A 25,552-nucleotide genomic window follows, 5' to 3' on the forward strand; every position below is an offset into this window, starting at 1 on the left:
GTTGAGTGCCAGACCTTCAGGAATTTCTGTGCATTTCTTTGCCATACGTCAAGGACATTTCTGAAACAAACACCAGACTACTCTGACCCCTAGGTATTATGGTAGCCCACAAATCAGCAATTACGCTACAACAGCTACTGATGAGCATAAAGGATCCCATACCTGCAACTAACAGAATCAACATTATATACAAAATACCATGGAAAGATTGCCACAAAAGGCACACTGGAAAAAAACTAGCCATCAGGATACATGAACACCAACTAGCCACCAAGATATATGATCAACTATCACTTGTGTCCATACACATGGACAAAGAAGGAGACCAATTTGACTGGGACACACGTACCTATCCACGGACAAGCTAAAGACATGCATGGGAATCCCTGGAGGCCTGGCACCCAACCTAGAACTCCATGAACAAACATGTAGAATTATACCCCATACACCAACAACTAAGAAACAAAACCAGATATGAAACCACCCACCTCAGCAAACCGGGAGACATAAATAACAACCAGGACAGAACACCAATGCTTCACAGGAGATGGACTGATTATGTTACCTAATACGGTGTTGAAAAGTCTGCAAACAAACTTTCCAACAAGCAAGTCAACAACCTCTCATCCAAATCGTTTTGATTAACAGCAGTGGACCCAGCACCGAAACTTGCTGAACACCACTGGTTACCGGCCTCCAGTCTAAAAACAACTCTACAATCTTCCTCTGTTTTCTATTGTCAAGCTAATTTTGTATCCAATTGTATCCCATGTGATCTAACTATACTAATTAGTCTACCATGTAGAACATTATCAAAGGTTTTACTAAAGTCGATGTCAACAACATCTAATGCTCTACCTTTATTAATCCTTTTAATTACGTCCTCAAAAACCTCAATCAAATTGATGGGACACAATTTCCCAATCACAAAACCATACTGACTATCCTTAATCTGTCTTTACCTCTCCAAATGCAATGTATTTTATAATTTTATTTTTATAAATATGATATTTTATAATCTCTTCAACAACTGGCTCGAAGGTAGAAGATAGTGTGCTGACGCATGATTGCCTTCAGATTGGGGGCCTGTGACCAGCAGTGTGCCACAAGGATCGGTGCTGGGTTCATTGCTTTGTGTCATTTATATAAATAATATGGATGTGAAGTGTCGTTAGTCAGTTTGCAGATGACCACAGAATTGGAGGTGTAGTGGACAGCGAAGAAGGTTACCTCAGATTACAACAGGATCTTGACCAGATGGGCCAATGGGCTTAGGAGTGGCAGATGGAGTTTAATTTAGATAAATGTGAGGTGCAGCATTTAGGAAAGGCAAATCAGGGCAGGACTTGTATACTTAACACTAAGGTCCTGGGGAGTGCTGCTAAACAAACAGACCTTGGAGTGAAGGTTCATAGTTCTTTGAAAGTGGAGTCGCAGGTAGATAGGATAGTGAAGGTGGTGTTTGGTCAGAGCATTGAGTAAAGGAGTTGGGAGATCATGTTGCGGCTGTACAGGACCTTGGTTAGGCCACTTTTGGGATACGGTGTGCAATTTTGCTCTTCCTGCTATAAGATGGATGTTGTGAAACTTGAAAGGGTTCTGAAAAGACTTACAACGATTTTGCTAGGGTTAGAGAGTTTGAGCAAAAGGGAAAGGCTGAATGGGTGGGGCAATTTTCATTGGAGTATCTGAGGCTGAGGGGTGACCTTATAGAGGTTTATAAAATCATGCAGGGGCATGGATAGGACAAATAGACAAGGTCTTTTCCCTGAGATGGGGGAGCTCCAGAATTAGAGGGCATAGGTTGAGGGTGAGAGGGGAGATATTTAAAAGGGACCTAAGAGGCAACTTTTCCACATAGAGGGTGGTGCATGTATGGAATATGCTGCCAGAGGAAGTGGTGGAAGCTTGTACGATTATAACATTAAAAGGCACAGGATGAGCACAGGAATAGGAGGCATTTAGATGGATCTGGGCCAAGTGCTGGCAAATAGAACTAGATTAGTTTAGGATATCTGGTCAGCATGGATGAGTTGGACCGAAGGGTCGGTTTCTGTGCTGTACATCTCTATGACTCTATAACTCCATGTGGCACCGATGACAGATTCACTGGTCGATAGTTCCCTGGCTTCTCCTTAGAGCCTTTCTTTAAATAAAGGCACATTAATCGACCTGCAGTCCTCTAGTGCCCCATAGATATCTATGGTAGGGGGCCCACAATTTCTTCTCTGTCTATCCACAACGTCCTGGGATACACTTGATCAGGTCCCAGAGATTTATCCACCTTTATGTGTTTTTAAGATCTCCAGCACCTCCTCTTCTGTAATGTGGATTGTTTTCAAAACATCAATATTTATTCTCAGTTCTCTCGCCTTCATGTTTCTCCACAGTAAAAACTGGCACAAAATTTAGTATGCCTGCCATCATCTGTGGTTCCACACAAAGATAACCTCATCCATCTTTAAGGTGCCTTATTTTTTCCTTAGCTGCTCTTAACATATGTGTTGAATCTCTGGATTATTGTTAACCTTATCTGCCATGGCTATCGCATCTCCTTTTGTCCCCTGATTTCCCTCTTAATAATGGACCTATCTATCTCTCTTGAAATACTCTTCAAAGGATTCACTTGATCCCAGTTGTCTATACCTAACATATGCCTCCTTATACTTGTTCAAACAGAGCCTCAATGAAGGCAGCATTTGGTATACATGCCGTTATTGCATAGTGCATTGAGTATAGACTTTGGGAGGTCATGTTGCAGCTGTACAGGACATTTGTTAGGCCATTATTAAAATACTGTGCGCAATTCTGGCCTCCCTGCTATGAGAAGGATGTTGTGAAATTTGTAAGGGTTTAGGAAAGTTTTACAAGGATGTTGCCAGGATTGGAAGATTTGAGCTATAAGGAGAGGTGGAATACACTGGGGCTATTTTCCCTGGAGGCTGAGGGGTGACCTTACAGAGGTTTATAAAATCATGAGGGGCATGAATAGGGTAAATACACAAGGTACTTTCCTCGGGTTGGGCGAGTCAAAAGCTTGAGGGCACAGGTTTAGTATGAGAGGGGAAAGATTTAAAAGGGGCAGTTTTTTCACGCAGAGGGTGGTGCATGTATGGAATGAGCTGCCTGAGAAATTGTTGGAGGCTAGTACAATTACAACACTTAAAAGGCCTCTGGATGGGTATATGAATAAGAAGGGTTTAGAGTGATATGGGCCAAGTGCTGGTGAATGGGACTAGATTAATTTAGGGTATCTGGTTGGCATAGACGAGTTGGACCGAAGTCTGTGCTGTATGTCTCTGCGACTTTATGTCTTCATCCACTGTACTCGCATTTACCAGCTTTACTCTAACAGGAACATAATGGTGTCCAGAAAGAAAATCACTGCCAAGGTGCTGCAGGGATTAAAATCCCAAATTTGTGATGATTTTTGCATCCCCAGGATTAAGAGGCGATTGGTGAAATCTCTCATTTTCTGGAACAGTCTCAGTGGAATGGAATTTTTTTTAGTCACTTGTGGGACATGAGCATCACTAGCTGGCCAGCATTTATCACCAGTGCCCAGTGGCTCTTGAGAAGTTGGTGATGAGCTGCCTTCCTGAATTGCTGTAGTCCATGAGATATAGGTAGACCCCTCAGGGAGAGAATTCCATGATTTTGAACCAGCGACGGTGTAGGAATGGCAATATATTTCCAAGTCAGGATGGCGAGTGTCTTGGAGTGGAACTTGAGGGGTTGGGGTTCCATGTATCTGCTGCCCTTGTCCTTCTAAATGGAAATGGTCATGGATGCTTAGCTATCTACGAATCTGTCTCTTCACCTTCAGGGATCTGTGGGCAAGACCCCTGTTCCTCTGAGTTTCCTAGTGTCCTATCATTCACTGAGTACTCCCCTTGTCTTGTAACACAGGAACAGGAGATCATTCAGTTCCTCAATCCTGTTACACAGGAATAGGAAGGAGACCAGTCAGTCCCCCAGCAGATAAGATCAGTGAGCTCAGAATAAACCTTGGCTGATGGGAGGGAGATGGAGCAATCTGGGACCATCTTGCTGTGTGTGAAGCCTGCACCTTCACCCCGCATCCCTTATGACAACCCGTGAAAAGAATGAGTTCTGAAGTCAGACAGAATCTTTTGCTTTATTTAGGAATCGAAAGGAACTTGTTGCGATGCCTTTACCCATCTCACCTTCGGTCCCAAATTCCCATGCATCGACTGGTACACTCTCCGTGGTTCGCTGAGGATCAGCCCACTGTCTTTTAGCGCAGAGCGGAATCGCTGGACCTACAGAGCACAGAGAGATGGAGATGAGATGAGTTTGTTTGCTGATAGCCCCTTGCTGCCCTCCCTCTCTCTATCCTATAGGGTAGCTGTCCCTTCTCTGCCCAATCCTGAGGCAGTGATTCTTCTCCTCCAGTCAAATCTACCCTCTTCTTCTGTAATACCTCTCCCAGACAACTATCCCTATGGGATTGTGATTCCTACCTCAATCGATGAGCCTAAAAAAATTCTGATTGTTTCCTCCTCCCCCACAAACTTTCTTTCATTATTCCAGGGTTTTGTGATTGCTATTTGGACTGACAAACTCCCATTTTTATCCCAGGTTAAAACTCAGTTTAGAAGATTGCGATACTGCAGACTTGAACTGTTTCCTGAGATGTAAGGGACAAGGAGAAGTTGTTATGAAGGAATTAAAGGCAACATTCCAATTAACCATACCTGGGAGAAAAAGGAGTCAAAGCAACATAAATAACCCGTTTCCAGGGTTAGCAAAGTTAATTGTTTGACAACCAGCTGTCTTGTGACTAATAGGTAATTAATATTCCCTGCATGAGGGATGTACTGAAGTGAAGGGGTTACTGGCACAACATGCAATGTTTTGAATAGAAAGTTGGCATCAAGTGTAACAAGGAACAGAAAAGCTACTCCCAATAAGAAGGCAATCCAAAGACTTGAATACTCCAGAATCAATATTGTGGATGAACAAATCTAAAGGAGCATCAATCATGTCACATCACAAGGCAGAAAATTCTAGAAGATTTCAGATTCAGGATTCCTCAGCAGCAGAACTCTGAAGAACGGTATTGTACAAGGATGATACCCTGGACATCCAAAGACAGACATTGTAGGTCGTAATCGTAGCTAAATTCCACCATGAATCAGGTAATACCCAAGCTGGGTTGTAAGGCCTAACTCGCTGACCGGAGGTCCTTATTTTGGCTGCCACGTGCAATAAAGATTAAGTACAGACTAACCTCAATTATCCGTATTTTGGATTATCCGAACAAGGTCTCAAGGTCTAATAAAAATATTACATCAAAGAGGTAGGTGAATTTGGATTGCCTGTACTGAAGAACATGTGAAAACACTGGCAAAATCAAAGAAACACAATCACCTCAAGCAACAATGAGTGGAGTTTTTGGTTTCACGTAAGGATTAGTTACACAGTCCTTTTCAAACGTGTGCTTTATTTCCGTCACTTTACTGGGCAGTTCTTGAAATAAATTGCCGAGAAAGTAAACATGCGCAAGGCAGTGCTTCTGATTTCCTACTGTGACACTGAGTTCACAGAAACTTGATAAATGCTCTTGTGATTGTAGAAGCTGTTCAGGACCTTGCTTAATGCAGGGATTTCATATATTTATGTGATGTTAAGGGTTTAAGTCCTTCTCAGTTTAACCTGCAATTTGCAGAATGCAAAGATTAGTTTGTTCAAATAGCAGACTCATCAAAATTATTGATTTAAACAAACTGTCTGGTAGAGCACTGCGATCCGGACGAAAAGGTGCTCGCCCAACTCATTCAGACAATAGAGGTTCCTCTGTTTTAAGACTGGATTGTCTTGGAGATTCCTGAGTAAGTAGCCAAATTAAAGGTAGCTTGTGGTAATTCACCCACAAGATCTAATTGAAGTTTGTAAGATGCTAAAGGAGATTAACAAAGTAGACGCAGAGAAGATGTTTCCCCTTGTGGGGCAATGTAGGTTAAGAGGCTGAAAGATTTGGGAGGATGCACTGCAACATTGAGTCAAAGTTAAAATCAGATCGGCCATGACCTTATTGAACGGCAGAGTAAGCTGGAGGAGCTGAGTGGCTTCCTTACGGTCCTCGTTCATATGAGAGGTAATCGTTTTAGGCTTAACATGTGGCACGTTTAATAACAGACATGACGAGGGTTGGTACCTGGGACTTCGATGTTGTGGCCATTACAGAGATGTGGGTAGAACAGGGACAGGAATGGCTGTTGCAGGTTCCAGGGTTTAAATGTTTTAGTAGGGTCAGAGATGGGGGTAAAAGAGGGGGAGGTGTGGCATTGCTTGTCAAGGATAATATTACAGCAGTAGAAAGGGTGATGGAGGAAGACTTGCCATCTGAGGTAGTGTGGGCGGAGGTTAGAAATAGGAAAGGTGAGGTCACCCTGTTCGGAGTTTTCTACAGGCCTCCTAATAGTCCGAGAGAAGTAGAGGAAAGTATTGCCAGGATGATTCAGGAGAAGAGTGAAAGTAGCAGGGTGGTTGTTATGGGGGACTTTAACTTCCCAGATATTGACTGGGAAAGCTATAGCTCGAGTTCGTTAGATGGGTCGGTGTTTGTCCAATGTGTGCAGGAGGGTTTCCTGACACAATATGTAGACAGGCCAACAAGAGGTGAGGCTTTACTGGATTTGGTTCTAGGTAATGAACCAGGCCAGGTGTTAGACTTGGAGGTAGGTGAGCACTTCGGGGGCAGTGACCACAACTCGGTGACTTTTACTCTAGTGATGGAGAGGGATAAGTGTGCACTGCAGGCCAACAGTTATAGCTGGAGGCAGGGAAATTATGATGCGGTGAGGCATGACTTAGGATGCGTGGATTGGAAAAATAGGCTTCAAGGGAAGAACACAAATGATATGTGGAGATTGTTCAAGGAACAGCTAATGGGTGTCCTTGATAAGTATGTACCAGTCAGGCAGGGAGTAAAGGGTCTTGTGAGGGAGCTGTGGTTTAATAAGGAATTGGAATCCCTTGTGAAAGGGAAGAGGGCGGCCTATGTAAAGATGAGGCGTGAAGGTTCACTTGGGGCGATTGAGAGTTATAAGGTAGCCAAGAAGGATCTAAAGACAGAGCTAAGAGCAGCGAGAAGGGGTAATGAAAAGTCCTTAGTTGGTAGGATTAGGGAAAACCCAAAGGCTTTCTACAGGTATGTCAGGAATAAAAGGATGACTAGGGTAGGTATCGGTCCAGTCAAGGATAGTAGTGGGAAGTTGTGTGTGTGGAGGTGGAGGAGATTGGTGAGACACTGAATCAAAACTTTTCGTCAGTATTCACTCAGGAACAGGACATTGTTGCCGATGTGAATATTGAGTCACAAGTGATTAGAATGGATGGCCTTGAGGTACGTAGGGAAGAGGTCTGGGGAATACTGGAAAGGATGAAAATAGATAAGTCCCCTGGGCCTGATGACATTTATCCTAGGATCCTCTGGGAAGCTAGGGAGGAGATAGCGGATCCATTGGCCTTGATTTTTATATCGTCGTTGTCTACGGGAATAGTGCCAGAAGACTGGAGGATAGCAAATGTGGTCCCCTTGTTCAAGAAGGGGAGCAGGGATAGCCCGAGTAACTATAGGCCAGTGAGTCTCACTTCTGTTGTGGGCAAAGTCTTAGAGAGAATTGTAAGGGATAGGATTTAATGAACATCTGGATAGGAATAATGGGATCAAGGATAGTCAGCATGGTTTTGTGAAGGGCAGGTCGTGCCTCACAAACCTTATTGAATTCTTTGAGAAGGTGACCAAGGAAGTGGACGAGGGTAAAGCAGTAGATGTGGTGTATATGGATTTTAGCAAGGCGTTCGATAAAGTATCCCATGGCAGGCTAATGCAAAAACTACGGAGATATGGCATTAAGGGTGCATTAGAGGCTTGGATTAGGAATTGGCTGGCTGGAAGGAGACAGAGGGTAGTAGTTGATGGTATAGTTCATCTTGGAGCGCAGTTACTAGCGGTGTTCCAGAAGGATCTGTTTTGGGACCATTGCTGTTTGTCATTTTTATAAATGACCTGGAGGAGGGGCTTGAAGGCTGGGTGAGCAAGTTTGCGGATGACACAAAAGTCTGTGGAGTTGGGGACAGCGAAGAAGGATGTGGCAGGTTACAGCGCGATATAGATAAGTTGCAGAGCTGGGCAGTAAGGTGGCAAATGGAATTCAATGTAGCTAAGCGTGAAGTCATTCACTTTGGTAGGAGTAACAAGAAGATGGATTACTGGGCTAATGGTAGACTACTTGGTAGTGTGGATGAGCAGAGGGATCTTGGTGTCCATGTACACAGATCTTTGAAAGTTGCCACCCAGGTAAATAGTGCTGTGATGAAGGCATATGGTGTACTGGGCTTTATTGGTAGAGGAATTGAGTTCCGGAGTCCTGAGGTCATGTTGCAGTTGTATAAGACTCTGGTGTGGCCTCATCTGGAGTATTGTGTGCAGTTTTGGTCGCCATACTATAGGAAGGATGTGGAGGCATTGGAACGAGTGCAGAGAAGGTTAACCAGGATGTTGCCTGGCATGGTAGGAAGATCATATGAGGAAAGGCTGAGGCACTTGGGACTTTTCTCATTGGAGAAAAGAAGGTTTAGGGGAGATTTGATAGAGGTGTACAAGATGATTAGGGGTTTAGATAGGGTTGACAGTGAGAACCTTTTTCCGTGTATGGAGTCAGCTGTTACTAGGGGACACAGCTTTAAATTAAGGGGTGGTAGGTATAGGACAGATGTTAGGGGTAGATTTTTTACTCAGTGGGTTGTGAATTCATGGAATGCCCTGCCAGTAGCAGTGGTGGACTCTCCCTCTTTATGGTCATTTAAGCGGGCATTGAACAAGCATATGGAGGTTATTGGGCTAGTGTAGGTTAGGTAGGCTTCGGTCGGCGCAACATCGAGGGCCGAAGGGCCTGTACTGCGCTGTATTTTTCTATGTTCTATGTTCTCATAAGGGGATTTGCTTCTCCAGAGTGTGATAGTCACTGAATAAATTTGAGGTGGTAGACAATTCTTTAGTCAGTAATGGTTTCAAGACAGTGGGCAGGACTGTGGAGTTGAGGCCGGATGCAATCAGCCACAATCCTGTTTAAGTGAGTCACCCATCTTTCCTCCTAAACTAATCAGGACCCTCATTCTCTTAAAGTTCTCGGGACTTACCGACTCTGCCCAGTATTCCCAAGGGATAGCCCGGAATTGGAGGTAGCCGATCCCGGCCTCAAGGCAGCGTTGAGCTAGCACACGGCCCACAGTCTCGGCTGCAGTGACGTCCCGGGTGCTGTATAGGTGCTTCTTGATGGACCACTCTTGGGTCGAAGCTGAGATGACCACCTCGCCCTGACTGCTTGCTGCCTCCACACAGGCTGTGACGTGCCTCTGGCTCTTCCTGAAACGCAACCTGGCATCAAGCAGTAGAGAGACAGAAAAATCAATGACAAAGGAAATGAGAGATATCAGCAGCAAATCATCCTGTGAGGCACCACTTACCACAACTGTACTCCCCTGCCTTCTTCAATCGTCTTTGTCACTTCATCAAAAACTCAATTAAGTTGGTGAGATACCATTTCTCATGCACAAAACCATGTTGACTATCCCTAATAAGTCCTTGGCTTTCCAAATGCACATAGATCCTATCCCTCACAATCCCCTCCAACAACTTACCCACCACTGACATCAGTTCCCTGGCTTTTGCTTACCACCTTTCTTAAATAAAGACACCACATTAGCCACCCTCCAATCTACTGGCACTTCATTCGTGGCTATCGATGATACAAATATATCAGCAAGGGACCCAAAAATCACTTCCCATACTTCTGAGGCGTTAGATAAAGTCCTTGGGATTACAGGAATGAAATGGGATGAGGGAACCGGGTTGGCTGATCAGCCATGATCACATGGATTGTTAAAAGGGGTAAACAGCCTCCTCCTTTGCTTATACTGTATGTTTCTATGAGCCCTGTGTGACCTTATTTCTAAGTCAATGAATGCGAACATGGCGCTACAGCTAGCAGTTTGGAAAACAAGTAGTCCTTTGGCCTTTTTATGAGTAGTAGTGAGTCCAGCCGTTAAACTGTCTTCCATTTTCTTCCACGCAATTTTGGTGAGATGGAATATTCCATCTAGTTTTGACATTCCTGATAAAGGGCTTACCCCCGGAACGTCGACTCTCCTGCTCCTCGGATGCTGCATGACCTGCCATGTTTTTCCAGCGCCACACTTTTCGACTCTAGTTTTGAGGCACAGTCTCAGAATAAAAGGGAAGCATGAGGAGGAATTTCTTCTCTCAGAGGGGAGTGAATCTGCGGAACTCTTGACCACAGAGGGCGGTCGAGGCTGAGTCATTAATTATATTGAAGGCTGCGATGAGATTTTTAATCTGGAAGGGATCAAAGATTATAAAGAAAGACAGGAGAGTGGAGTTGATAATTGCCAAATCAGCCATGACCCCATCGGACAAAAGAGTACATTCAATTGGCTGACCTCTGTTCCAACATCATATGGACTGTCAGGTAGATACTGCGGTTACTCAGGGAACACAGCAACTAACGTGCAGACAGCAAGAACTGACTAACAGCACTGTGATATCGGGCTGATTGCCTGTTTTCACCAACTGGACACAAGTTTTAAAGATTCAGATTGGCATTCACAGTGCTTCTTCCAAGGAGGTCACGAAATCTTTAATATGGACTTCAGACAGCAGTCAGCCAGTTAGATGTCACAGAGGGACACAGTCTGGCACTCCCTCAGCACTGACCCTCCAACAGTGTGCTACTCCAGTACAACAGTTCTCACATCAGCCCAGATACCAGTGGTTAGATTTCTGCTCTCCCATCTAACCCAAAATCTCGGAAGTCTGAGACAAGAGGACTATTCACTGAAGAATTTTCACATTCACTCGGCCAGAGGCAGAACTCAGGGACAAAGAGCTGACAGCCACTGGCAATGGAAACGGGAAATTGGCAGAAACTGACACAGCAGTGAACCTGCACAGTTACTGCCTTTGCTGTTTGAATTCGTGAATCACTGGACATTGGAATACATCTGGGAAAACAAACAAGTGAAATTCACAACTAATCTTGGAGGAACCTGTTTGGGAGAGGGGACAGCACAGAAACAGGTAAGTGGATATTTTAAGCATGGCCTTACAGTAAATCTGCAGTTGTGAGTAGAGTTGGTGTTTTATTATGTTTTTTTGAGATATGCCTCTTGATTAAACTTAAAATATAAGCCACAAGTATTAATTTAACCTGGAGCAGTGTTTTGTAGAGGAATAAGACAGTGCTATTTTCTGTGTCTGTAGACTAAAAGCAAAAATGGCCTTTAGTAGAGTGATATGCTCTTCTTGTCGGATGTAGGAGTTCAGGGAGAGTTTAAGGGTTACTGAGGACTATATCTGCAATATATGCCGTTGATTAAGAATCCTTTCAAATTGAATGGAACAGTTGGAGAGACAGTTCGAGGTAATGAGGAATTTACAAGAGCAGGGAGACATGAAGGATGGCAGTTATAGGAAGAGGGAAAAGATGCAGATCCAGTCACATAGATTGGTTAACTCCAGGAAAGGTAAGAGAGGTAGACAGTTGGTGCAGGAGTCTTCTGTGGCTATCCCCATTTCAAATAAGTATGCTGTTTTGGAACATGTGGGGTTGATGATTCTCAGGGAAACGTAGCAAACAGCCAAGAATCTGGTACTGAGACCAGTTCTAATGCAATGACAGGTACATCAGGTTCCAAGAGATCGATTGAATTTGAGGACTGTCTAGAATTTGAGGACAGATGGTCCTGTGGCCAGCGGCATAAAATCAGAATGGTGTGTTGCATTCCTGGTGCCAGAGTCAAGGATGTCTCAGAGGGGATGCAGAATGTTCTCAAGTGGAAGAGGGGCCAGCAGGAGGTCATTGGAACCAATGACATAGGAAGGGAAAAGATTGAGATTCTGAAAGGAGATTACAGGGAGTTAGGCAGGAATTTAAAAAGGAGGCCCATGAGAGTACTAATATCTGGATTACTCCTGGTGCTATCAGCTAGTGAGGGCAGGAATAGGAGGATAGAGCAGATGAATGCATGGCTGAGGAGCAGGTGCACGGGAGAAGGATTCAAAATTTTTGATCATTGGAAGCTCTTTTGGGGTAGAGGTGACCTGCACAAGAAGGATGGATTGTACCTAAATTGGAAGAGGACTAATATACTGGCAGGGAGATTTGTTAGAGCTGCTTGGGAGGATTTAAACTAGTATGATGGGGGTGTGGGACCCAGGGAGATAGTGAGGAAAGAGATCAATCTGAGACTGGTACAGTTGAGAACAAAGGCGAGTCAAACAGTAAGGGCAGGCAGGAACAAAGCAGAGAACAGAGTAGGACTGATAAATTAAACTGCATTTATTTCAATGCAAGAGGCCTAACAGGGAAGGCAGATGAACTGAGGGCATGGTTAGGAACATGGGACTGGGATATCATAACAATTACAGAAACATAGCTCAGGGATGGACAGAACTGGCAGCTTAATGTTCCAGGATACAAATGCTAGGAAGGATAGAAAGAGAGGCAACAGAGGAGGGGGAGTGGCGTTTTTGATAAGGGATAGCATTACTGCTGTACTGAGGGAGGATATTCTCGAAAATACATCCAGGGAAGTTATTTGGGTGGAACTGAAATAAGAAAGGGCTTGTTGGGCTTGTATTATAGACTCCCTCATAGCCAGAGAGAAATTGAGAAACAAATTTGTAAGGAGATCTCAGAACTAGAGCAATAAGCTTAGGGTGAGAGGGGAAGACATAAAAGAGACCTAAGTGGCAACTTTTTCACACAGAGGGTGGTGCGTGTATGAAATGAGCTGCCAAAGGAAGTGGTGGAGGCTGGTACAATTACAACATTTAAAAGGCAATGAATGGGTATACGAATAGGAATGGTTTGGAGGGATATGGGCCAGGTGCTGAGAGGTGCCAGACTGGGTTGAGATATCTGGTCGGTATGGACAAGTTGGACTGTTCCCATGCTGTACATCTCTATGACTCTTTGACTTGCTATCTGAATGCTCATCATTTGGAGATGCCACTGCTGGATTGAGGTGTACAAAGTTAAAAATCACACAACACCAGGTTATAGTCCAACAGGTTTAATTGGAAGCACACTAGCTTTCGGAGTGCCGCTCCATCATCACAACCACCTGAAGAAGGACGAGCGGCACTCCGAAAGATAGTGCTCCCAATTAAACCTGTTGGAACTATAACCGGGTGTTGTGTGATTTTTAACTTTGTATCGGAATGCTGTTGACAAACTGAGGGCAGAAGCTGGAAGAGGGGAAAGCAGACAGATACATTCAAGGGCAAAGCGAAGGAAGATGGAGTGGATTTTTCCCGCTACAGGTGTACAAGTTAATGAGGGGCTTAGATAGAGTAGGTAGCCAGAGACTTCCCCACCCCCCACCCCCGGGCAGAAATGGGTGACACAAGAGGTCATAATTTTAAGGTGACTGCAGAAAGGTATCGGGGCGATGTCAGAGGTAGGTTCTTTATTCAGAGAGCGGTGGGTGTGTGGAATGCACTGCCAGCGGTGGTAGAAAAGTCAGAGACATAAGGGACATTTAAGCAACTGCTGGACAAGCACATGGACGGCAGTAATTTGCAGGGTGTGTAGATGTGGTTGATGTTAGATAAATGCTCAGCACAACATGGTGGGCCGAAGGGCCTGTACTGTGCTGTCCCATGTGGTGTCCGGTGCTCACCGGTGCCAGTAGCTGCCCCTCGGCCAGGTGCTCTGCCAGCCGTTGTCCTTCCTCGCCAGCGCCAGACGCTCCAGGTTCCGGGGGTTGCGGTTCACAAATCGCGGCGAGACCGTCTCGTTCTCTCGCGTGTCCGGGGCTATCGAGGCTTCAGCCGAGGCCGACATCAACCGCCAACCTTCAGGCCCAGAGAGAGAGAGACGGGGTTAATGCAGGGGCACATGGGTCATCACTGCTGACAATGGCCGGGTGACAGGGGCATGACCCTGCCCACCCCGTACCTGCTCGAGCGGGAGCCGCCACCGCCGCTCGCTCCAGCTGCAACCCGACAGCAACCGCCACCACCGCCATTGCGCTGAGAACCCCGCCCCCTGACGTTACGACGGAACACGTAGCCCCGCCCCTCGACCTCACTCCCAGACACTCAGCACTATCCCCTGAAGCCTCGCCCTCCGCCCATGGACACCAAGCCCCGCCCACTTATTCCCCGCCCTGGCAACTAAGCCCCGCCCCGGCAACTAAGCCCCGCCCCCTAACGCCTCACCCGGTTTGCCAACCCACGCCCCCTGGCAACCAAGCCCCGCCCCCCTGGACATCCTCCCCGGACACCTCGCCTGGCCTCCGACGCCTCTCCTGGATACCGCGCCCCGCCCACTGACGTCTCTTCCCCAATATCAAGCCCCGCCCCACCCGGAGACCCATCCCCGTCGTCCCCTGACACCATTGGCTAGTCACTAGCCCCGCCCCCTGACCGCTCTGCCGGAAGCTGGCCTTTACGGCAGTGACGGAACCGTCGCAGTGGGCGGGGCTTCAGTTCGTATCCTTCATTTGATTGGCGTTTGGATGAAGTCCCATCTCCAATCCACACACCATCCCCTTCCCTCACAACTGTCCTCCAATCTGTCCCCATTCCACACATCATCCTCAATCTCTCATAATTGGCCTCATCCCCTGCTGTTATTAGACTGCTGCAAGGACCCCTCTCAGTTAAAATAATGTTGATATTGCTGTTGTTGAAACTGCTTTGTGCACCTTCTGTGCAGTGTAACGTGTATGCCTGGCTCTGCCCAGACACCCTCTGATCTATATGTCCTTGCTTGTTATGATCTCCATGTACTGCTCACAAAACAAAGCTGCACTTAGATTACGACAAAAAATACTGCAGGAGGCTGGAGGACACAGCAAGCCAGGCAGCATCAGGAGGTCTTGAAGAAGAGTTATACCCGAAACATCGACATCTCCACCTCCTGATGCTGCCTGGCTTGCTGTGTTCTTCCAGCCTCCTGCCTGTTTATTTCACTCTACTTGGGTACACGTGACTACAATAAATCAAGATGTGGAGGCACATTCTCTCCCAGTCAGGGAACACTTCAGCAGTCAGGGACATCCGGCCTCAGATCTTCAGGGGACTGTCCTCCAAGGCCGACTTCGGGATTCGCAACATTGCACTGTGGCCGGGCAGAGGCTCATATAAGTTTGGTACCCATGAGGATAGCTTCAACCAGGATTTTGGGTTCATGCCACACTACAGGGGACCGCACTACACAATACCCACACACTGTTACATACTCACATGGACCCTATCATACACACACATACACCACCCACACTCACACCCATGTACACACTCTCTCACAGGCTTATTCTCCGTCATACTCATGCACACACTCTACCAAGAATGCACACACGCAAACACACCCTCTCACAAGCATTAACACTTACATGCACATACTCACAGTCTTTACCACACACCCACATAAAATCACTCAGAGTCTCTGAGACTTACATGCACGCACACACTCATGTAAGTCTATGGGGTGATTTTGCGTTTACAGTATTGTAATTGCAGATAGATTCTATTTTGTTCAAAAAGCACACAATTTGCAAGCAGTCAATGCAAGCAAGTCAATCCATGTAACATTTTACAAATTCCTACTTTGGAAATAGAACCAGTCTGGCTCAAGATTAAGATACAGACAGGCTCTAACTTCACACAGTTAATGCATTGTCTGAGCTGAAATGTCATCTCTTTTCTAATAAAGCCTGAAGTTATCTCAAGCATGTGACTTGAAAGAAGTTCTGGGATTTACATATTAATGAACTGAAACCTGCAGCCCATTCTAAAAGATGAAAGACTTAACAGCAATCTAGGTTTGTTCAACATATCATTTCAGTTGCATGACACTGTGATCTTTTTCTATAAAGTCTGTGTCTTATAGTCCTGCTCCACAGCTCCCTCATGAAGGAGCAGTGCTGTGAATGCTGGTACTTCCAAATAAACCTGTTGGACTACAACCTGGTGCCGTGTGATTTTTAACAATCTCCATCCCCTGTCTTCATCTTCCACACTATCACATAACTCATATCATCCCCATCCCTGCACTGTTCCAAACCTCCACACCATCCTCATTCCACACACCATGTCCATCATTACTCTCACTTTCCCACACCATTTCTCTCATCCCATTGGACAATCTCCACGTCAAGCAACACATTCATCCCAACTATTAGCCCCCATCGAATTGGCCATTCCCCTCATCCAAGGTAACTGTCTATAATTTTCAGTGAGGCCCCACATCATCTATCTACTCAGCCTTGTGTTCTGGCTCAGATTCCTCAACTTCTCCTCATATGACAACCCAGAACCATTCTTGTAGACCTTCTCTGTCACTTCCTTGGGTAACACATCCCTCCTTTGACACAGGGCTCATAGCTGCTCACAATGTAGAAAATGCCATCTGACCAGAACTTTGTACAGCCTCAACAGTTCACTTCTGCTCTTGTATTCTAGTCCATTCAAAACAAATGCAAACATTGCATTTGCCTTCCTAACTGTTCACTGAATCCACTTGATACCTCAAAAGATTTCTGAATTAAAACTCTGAAATACAGTATCCACATCCTTCATCCTGTGTCCTACTGCCCACCTCACCATCACTGCTATGTTATTGGCGAGTTTCCATGTTCATCACCAAACCTCCTCTGCACTATCTCCCACATCCTATTGGCCATTCCCAGAATCCAACATTACTGGCATCCCAATGGTCAGTTACCATGGCCATCATAGCACTCCATACCTAACCCACCATCACTCTAAACCCAGCATGCACATCTCCATGTCCAGTCTCCATGTACATTATCACTCTCTTTCTCACATACACCTCACCAACATTCCCATCCTATTGGCATTCATGCCATCATTCCTCTGCCTGACCGCCCACATCATCACACCAACACCAATGGCCAATCACCATGTCCATTATTACTCTGACAGCTCACCATTGTTGCAAGCCCAGTCACTCATCTCCAGAGGCAGCATCATTCTGTCTTCTGTGATGATACTATGGCTTTATGTATTGTATTATGACACGGTGGTGAACTCCTCTGTTAATTAAACGAAACACCCAAAAAGGTTCACCTCACCTCATAATCTGTTAAAATATGAGTAATAGAGAACATCCAAATTCCACTATTTAGAGAAAATAACATTAATTTATTCCTTAACTCTAAAAGTGAACATTAAACAACAAACCACAACTCTAAGCTCCTTCCTCCCTCTCTTAACTGCTTATTGTCTGCCTACAATTCTATAACAATGAACTCTTCCAATAAAAAAAATATATTAATATTACATCAATTTAGTTTCAAAACCATCTAGTGGCTGTCGTCTCCGGTGTCTGTCTTCTTTTGGCTGAAGATCTCTCTGGGTTGCTTTCTGCCTTTTAATGTGAAGATATTTCATATGAAGAAGATACCTCTGACAGAGAGTGTTTTTGAATGGCAGTCTTTCTTGATAGCAGTTACTCTCTCAATAACAGTTGCTCTGTCAGACTTTCTAAATGCCGGCTTTTTTTTTAATACCCCAACATCAGATCGTCTCACTGGTTGTATGTTTGCAAAAACAATAAATACAAACGCGATTGGGTTTAGGTATCCTGGGGCATAATTCAAAATGATTGGTTAAGTTTGAATTCTTGTCAAAGCAGCAACCAACTCATGTATCCATTTCACAGCCAAATTATACATATTTTCAAATTTCCAATACTCTCTGAAACTGCCATCTAGTCACCACAGGTGCGTGTCAGCTCTCAGTTCAGAACAGCATTTACTCTCTCTTAAACTTCTACTTCATAACACCTCCCCCCCGGTTAAGAAAAAGATGGACCATCATAATGAAACAACTGCTTCATCTTTTTTCTAATTCTTCAATCCCATTACAATAAAATACATAAGACATTAATTTAAGATCATATTAAATTTCTGCACACATATATATAACATAAGGTATCTGTCCAATCTTAGTTGTAATTTATCTGTTGAATTCACAATAACACGTGCTGTCAGATGAAATTCCTTGATGGCCTTTGTCTTTGCGATCCTTGAGGTCAACCTTCCATGACAGATTTTATGCCCCAAAAGCATCACCTCGGTTTTCGCAAATTCTGTTTTCTTTACATTTATTACGGTTTTATTTTTCTTAATTGTTCAAAGAGCTCTGCCAACTGTACCATGTGATCTTTCCATGACTTGCTAAACATCAATATATCATCCAGATAAACTGCACAGTTTGTTAACTCAGCCACGACTCTGTTCATAAATCTTTGGGATGTGGCTGGTGTGTTCTTCATTCGACTTTGAATTGATATAGCCCATTTGGAATGACAAATGCAGAAACCTCTTTCACTTTCTCTGATAAAGGTACCTGTCAATAACCACACAGTAAGTCCAACTTTCTGATGTAACTCGTTTATCCAACCTTCACCCTACAGTCCTCCAATCTTGTATGAGCCTGATTTTGTTACGGCATTGATCTTCCAATAGTCCACACAAAACCATTCAGTCTTGTCAGGTTTGGGAACTATCACGATCGGCGAACTCCACTTGCTCTGACTCAGTTCGAAGTATCTCCGTTAAGCATCACATCCACTTCCTTCTGGACCTGTGTGGCTTTGAAATGAAGAAGTCTGCAGGGGTGTTATTTTATGCATCAGCATTCCCAACTTCCAACTCATGCACAACAGTATTAGTCCTCCTCATCTTATTCCTGCATATGTTGTCATGCTGCTGCACCAATCATTTCAACTGGATTCTTTGCTCCTGAGACAGAGAGTTCATTAACCTATCCCACTCCTCAAGGACTTCCTCACTGAGACAATGAAATGTCCCCCCTACCTCCACGTGGATTGGATTCGCAGACGGGGAGTGTGAGGAGCGTTTGAGACAGCCTGCAAAACCTCGCTCCTGCAGTAGCCCAAGGGTCTCGCGTGTTGGGGAAATGGCTCAATCATAATATAGGAGGCCTGCGGATGCTCTCTCTGTGGATGGGCACCGTTTCGCTGAGTACCTGAGGGTAGTGCATGGGTGGACTGCTACAAGAGGGGCTGTGATCCAATAATCCCTTGTCCAGTGACCCTGCTCTCTGTGTCCCCTGCATTCATCGGTATTCCTGTCCCGACATCACTGCGCCGGGCTACGACTTCCTCCCAGTCTAATGGTTCCTCTGTTTTTGCCGTTTTTGTTTTCGAAGAAAACTCTTGAGAAGTTTTCGAAACTGAAAGAACTGCAGAATTATGTGGGGCATGGATAGGATAAATAGACAAAGTCTTTTCCCTGGGGTCGGGGAGTCCAGAACTAGAGGGCATAGGTTTAGTGTGAGAGGCGAAAGATATAAAAGCGACCAAAGGGGCAACGCTTTCATCCAGAGGGTGGTACGTGTGTGGAATGAGCTGCCAGAGGAAGTGGCGGAGGCTGGTACAATTGCAACATTTTCCAGGCATTTGGATGGGTATATGAATAGGAAGGGTTTGGAAGGATATGGGCCGGGTGCTGGCAGGTGGGACTAGATTGGGTTGGGATATCTGGTCGGCATGGGCAGGTTGGACCGAAGGGTCTGTTTCCGAGCTGGACATCTCTATCTCGATGACTATGTCTACGCTGTAAATCAGAAACCAAACCCGAAGTCGGTGGTAAAGCTGTATGAAGAGAAATCAGAGTTCACGTTTCGGTCCGGTGAACCTTTCTGAGAACTTGACAAGTTTTAATTGTGTGATCGTTCCAGGGTTGCCCTGGGATTTTCGTGCTATTTCTGTTATTGATTGATTTCAGATGATGAGAAATCCGAAATGCTGCTTTGTGTGTATTAAAAAGTGAGGCGGGGCATCAGGAGACCGATCCACTCAGTAAAACTCGGTCTTTGATGACTTCTCAATTCTAATATTTCACTGCAAAATTTCCAACAAAACAACAACGAAATTTCGAGTCAAGAACTATTATGGCACATCAGCTGATTTCTAGAGCGCTTCAGCCTGTAGCGATGGTGGTATAGTGGTAGTATAGCTGCCTTCCAAGCAGTTGACCCGGGTTCGATTCCCGGCCATCGCAAGCAGTGCATTTTAACACCACTCCACAACCAAAAGAGCCGATCGATTCAGTGGGAATGAAACACCTCCGTCTGCACATCACATTGAGTCTGCCAGACCTCTGGAGTGCAGACACAACTTTGAAGTTGAGGATGTCCCCAGGAGGATTAAGGAGTCAAGTCGAGCACGGTTCAAAGAAACACGAGTCATGGCAGAATTCCTTGGTTTTCCATCTTATTTCGAAAGAAATGTTTCCGGATTTCACTCATTTCAACATTACTCTCATTTTGTTTTTTGTGAACTACAGCCTAATATCAAGTGAAATGTGGGTGGACAGTTCACAAATATCCAAACAACGTTATTTCTCATATCGAATCGGTAATGTTATTGTTTTAGGTGCAGGTCAGATATAGGAGGAGTGGACACCAGCTGCTTTTATATTTCCAGTATGAGAAAATGATTCGATAAAACTCTGAGAGATGATAGAAGTGACCACACAGTGAGTGAAAGTTTAATCCAGGATAAAGTTAAAAATCACACAACACCAGATTACAGTCCAACAGCTTTACTTGGAAGCACTAGTTTTAGGAGTGCTCCGAAAGCTACTTGGACGATAACCTGGTATTGTGTGATTTTGAACTTTGTCCTCCCCAGTCCACCACAGGCTCCTCCACGTCATCATCCGATATAGTCATCATGGATTTGTTAAGGGAAGGTAGTGTCTGATGAAGGTGACTGATTTTCTTTGAAGGATAAAGAATGGATGGAGTGTATCCGATGTAGATCAACCTGATGATAAGAAGGACCATAAGACGCAGTATTTATAGCAAAAGGATTACAGTTTAATGCAGCTGAAATGATATATTAAACACATTTAGGTTAAGCCTTTCATCTTTTATAATGGGTTTACTAGTTTCCGTTCTTTAATATAAGAACCTCAGAACCTTTTCAAAGTTACGTTGTCGAGATAACTTCAGGTTGTCTAACAAGAGATGCCATCTCAGCTCAGACAATGCATTAAAGGTGTGAGGTTAAAGTCTGTCTGTGTCCCAATCTTGAGTCAGACTGGTTCTAGCCTCCCAGTCGGAGAGCACTTCAGCGCTCTGTGCCTTTCGGTCTCGGACCCCTGGGTGACAATCCTCCAAGGCACACTATGGGACAGCCAACAATGCAAAGTGGCCAAGCAGAGGCTGATAGTCAAGTTCGGTACCCATGGGGATGACTTTAACTGGGCACTTTGGTTCATGTCACACGACACGTGACAACACTGCACTGTATACTATTTCACGGACACTACACAAGTACACGCACACACACAAAAGCACACTCCTACCGACCCACACACACATGCATACCCTCTCTCAAACACAAGCTCTCTCTCATAAACTCACTCAAACACTTCCACATTCACAGCCACTCACGCACATTCTCACAAATTGATACCCCAGTACACTCACACACATGCACCTACACACACTCTCACACACCCGCATATCCCTACATGCATACACACACACACAGACACACACACACACAGCCACACACACCCACACATGCACCCACACACACACACATGCAGCCACACACACACGCATGCACCCACACACGCAGACACACACACACACACACACACACATATACACACACACACACACACAGTCCCCCCCGCCCACCCCCCCCACACACACTGATTCCGGGTTCTCACGACTCTCAGCTGGAGACTATCATTGCCTGCAGACCCGACCTTCATCCCCCCACGACACCATGAAGGGTAACACTTGTTCATGCCCTTACACAGCCGTCTGTGCCCTCCCTTGACACCGTCCTTTCCATCTTGCCCACCGCGCCTCCATGCCTCTCTACCTCCTTCCTGCGCAGGTTTGCTCTGACAATGTCAATTTCACGTCCTTTGTCAATTTCACTTCCTATGTTAATTTCACCGCACTACGTTTTCTTTTTCCCCTCACGAACCGGGATCACCCTACGCTGTGCTTGCTGACCCCACCCCCTACGTTTGCCTTCCCGGATAGCGCTTTGTGTTTCGTTGGACCCGCAGGAGTAGCTGCGGACGTTCTGCTTAAACCTGAGCGGATAACACTGTTCTGCTCGGAGACAGGGAGGTCTGTAGATGCTGGAGCCCGAAACATCGATTTCCCTGCTGTGCGTTTCCAGCAACACACTCTCGACACTGTTCTGCCACGACCCTGTCTCGGTTGCACACAATCCCATTCATCATTAAGGCGCCACGGCATCCCAAGGACTTGGGACCCATGGGAACTAAATGATGACAGCGGCCTCAGCACTCTGCACCCCCTGACCTTGGAAAGCCCATCTTGGTTCAGGTTACCTATCTAGGGCAGGGAGGGTTTTGCGTGCACTGCCTTCCCACATCAGTGGAAGCGACCTTCACTAAACAGCTGCCCATGACTACCCCTTGCTGTGAAGTTAAACATCACACAACACCAGGTTATAGTCCAACAGATTTAATTGGAAGCTCTCGATTTCGGACAACCACCTGATGAAGGAGCAGCGCTCCGAAAGCTAGTGCTTCCAATTAAACCTGTTGGTCTATAACCTGGTGTTGTGTGATTTTTAACTTTCTATACCCCAGTCCAACACTGGCATCTCCAAATCATGCCCTCCTGTGAAAACCCCTTACTGCTGACTGACACCTCCCCCTCTTCTACAAAGTAAAAGAGAAACCTGCAAATCTATCAACGGGATCGAACTTCAAATTAATACATATTCCTCGAGAGGGTTCTGCTTCCCGAACTGTTACCCGGAATTCCCTCCTCTCCACAATTACTGCAGCGTGGCCTCAGTCTAATGGTTCCTCTGTTTTTGCCGTTTTTGTTTTCTAAGAAAACTCTTGAGAAGTTTTAGAAACTGAAAGAACTGCAGAATTATGTGGGGCATGGATAGGATAAATAGACAAAGTCTTTTCCCTGGGGTCGGGGAGTCCAGAACTAGAGGGCATAGGTTTAGTGTGAGAGGCGAAAGATATAAAAGCGACCAAAGGGTCAACGCTTTCATCCAGAGGGTGGTACGTGTGTGGAATGAGCTGCCAGAGGAAGTGGCGGAGGCTGGTACAATTGCAACATTTTCCAGGCATTTGGATGGGTATATGAATAGGAAGGGTTTGGAAGGATATGGGCCGGGTGCTGGCAGGTGGGACTAGATTGGGTTGGGATATCTGGTCGGCATGGGCAGGTTGGACCGAAGGGTCTGTTTCCGAGCTGTACATCTCTATCTCGATGACTATGTCTACGCTGTAAATCAGAAACCAAACCCGAAGTCGGTGGTAAAGCTGTATGAAGAGAAATCAGAGTTCACGTTTCGGTCCGGTGAACCTTTCTGAGAACTTGACAAGTTTTAATTGTGTGATCGTTCCAGGGTTGCCCTGGGATTTTCGTGCTATTTCTGTTATTGATTGATTTCAGATGATGAGAAATCCGAAATGCTGCTTTGTGTGTATTAAAAAGTGAGGCGGGGCATCAGGAGACCGATCCACTCAGTAAAACTCGGTCTTTGATGACTTCTCAATTTTAATATTTCACTGCAAAATTTCCAACAAAACAACAACGAAATTTCGAGTCAAGAACTATTATGGCACATCAGCTGATTTCTAGTGCGCTTCTGGCTGTAGCGATGGTGGTATAGTGGTGAGCATAGCTGCCTTCCAAGCAGTTTACCCGGGTTCGATTCCCGGCTATCGCAAGCAGTGCATTTTAACACCACTCCACAACCAAAAGAGCCGATCGATTCAGTGGGAATGAAACACCTCCGTCTGCACATCACATTGAGTCTGCCAGACCTCTGGAGTGCAGACACAACTTTGAAGTTGAGGATGTCCCCAGGAGGATTAAGGAGTCAAGTCGAGCACGGTTCAAAGAAACACGAGTCATGGCAGAATTCCTTGGTTTTCCATCTTATTTCGAAAGAAATGTTTCCGGATTTCACTCATTTCAACATTACTCTCATTTTGTTTTTTGTGAACTACAGCCTAATATCAAGTGAAATGTGGGTGGACAGTTCACAAATATCCAAACAACGTTATTTCTCATATCGAATCGGTAATGTTATTGTTTTAGGTGCAGGTCAGATATAGGAGGAGTGGACACCAGCTGCTTTTATATTTCCAGTATGAGAAAATGATTCGATAAAACTCTGAGAGATGATAGAAGTGACCACACAGTGAGTGAAAGTTTAATCCAGGATAAAGTTAAAAATCACACAACACCAGATTACAGTCCAACAGCTTTACTTGGAAGCACTAGTTTTAGGAGTGCTCCGAAAGCTACTTGGACGATAACCTGGTATTGTGTGATTTTGAACTTTGTCCTCCCCAGTCCACCACAGGCTCCTCCACGTCATCATCCGATATAGTCATCATGGATTTGTTAAGGGAAGGTAGTGTCTGATGAAGGTGACTGATTTTCTTTGAAGGATAAAGAATGGATGGAGTGTATCCGATGTAGATCAACCTGATGATAAGAAGGACCATAAGACGCAGTATTTATAGCAAAAGGATTACAGTTTAATGCAGCTGAAATGATATATTAAACACATTTAGGTTAAGCCTTTCATCTTTTATAATGGGTTTACTAGTTTCCGTTCTTTAATATAAGAACCTCAGAACCTTTTCAAAGTTACGTTGTCGAGATAACTTCAGGTTGTCTAACAAGAGATGCCATCTCAGCTCAGACAATGCATTAAAGGTGTGAGGTTAAAGTCTGTCTGTGTCCCAATCTTGAGTCAGACTGGTTCTAGCCTCCCAGTCGGAGAGCACTTCAGCGCTCTGTGCCTTTCGGTCTCGGACCCCTGGGTGACAATCCTGCAAGGCAGACTATGGGACAGCCAACAATGCAAAGTGGCCAAGCAGAGGCTGATAGTCAAGTTCGGTACCCATGGGGATGACTTTAACTGGGCACTTTGGTTCATGTCACACGACACGTGACAACACTGCACTGTATACTATTTCACGGACACTACACAAGTACACGCACACACACAAAAGCACACTCCTACCGACCCACACACACATGCATACCCTCTCTCAAACACAAGCTCTCTCTCATAAACTCACTCAAACACTTCCACATTCACAGCCACTCACGCACATTCTCACAAATTGATACCCCAGTACACTCACACACATGCACCTACACACACTCTCACACACCCGCATATCCCTACATGCATACACGCACACACAGACACACACACACACAGCCACACACACCCACACATGCACCCACACACACACACATGCAGCCACACACACACGCATGCACCCACACACGCAGACACACACACACACACACACACACATATACACACACACACACACACACACACAGTCCCCCCCGCCCCCCCCCCACACACACTGATTCCGGGTTCTCACGACTCTCAGCTGGAGACTATCATTGCCTGCAGACCCGACCTTCATCCCCCCACGACAC

General features: G+C 45.3%; 1 protein-coding gene and 2 non-coding genes across 3 annotated transcripts; 2 read left to right on the plus strand and 1 right to left on the minus strand.

Moving 5' to 3' along the window:
- Positions 1–4,119: 4,119 nt before the first annotated feature.
- On the minus strand, positions 4,120–14,082 carry LOC140486102 (large ribosomal subunit protein uL18m-like). Its single transcript, XM_072584757.1, has 4 exons — positions 14,013–14,082; positions 13,735–13,909; positions 9,172–9,409; positions 4,120–4,283 (listed from the first exon to the last, which is right to left on the minus strand). Exons 1-4 carry the CDS (start codon positions 14,080–14,082, stop codon positions 4,143–4,145), a joined length of 624 nt encoding a protein of 207 aa, XP_072440858.1. The 3' UTR covers positions 4,120–4,142.
- A 5,959-nt stretch (positions 14,083–20,041) lies between these two features.
- trnag-ucc (transfer RNA glycine (anticodon UCC)) lies at positions 20,042–20,112 on the plus strand. Its single transcript has one exon. It is a non-coding gene; the product is annotated as a tRNA-Gly (tRNA).
- A 3,623-nt stretch (positions 20,113–23,735) lies between these two features.
- Positions 23,736–23,807, plus strand: trnag-ucc (transfer RNA glycine (anticodon UCC)). The gene has a single exon. It is a non-coding gene; the product is annotated as a tRNA-Gly (tRNA).
- Positions 23,808–25,552: the final 1,745 nt, after the last annotated feature.

The sequence above is a fragment of the Chiloscyllium punctatum genome, chromosome 15, assembly GCF_047496795.1.
Source record: "Chiloscyllium punctatum isolate Juve2018m chromosome 15, sChiPun1.3, whole genome shotgun sequence".
NCBI classification, from domain to species: Eukaryota; Metazoa; Chordata; class Chondrichthyes; order Orectolobiformes; family Hemiscylliidae; genus Chiloscyllium; species Chiloscyllium punctatum.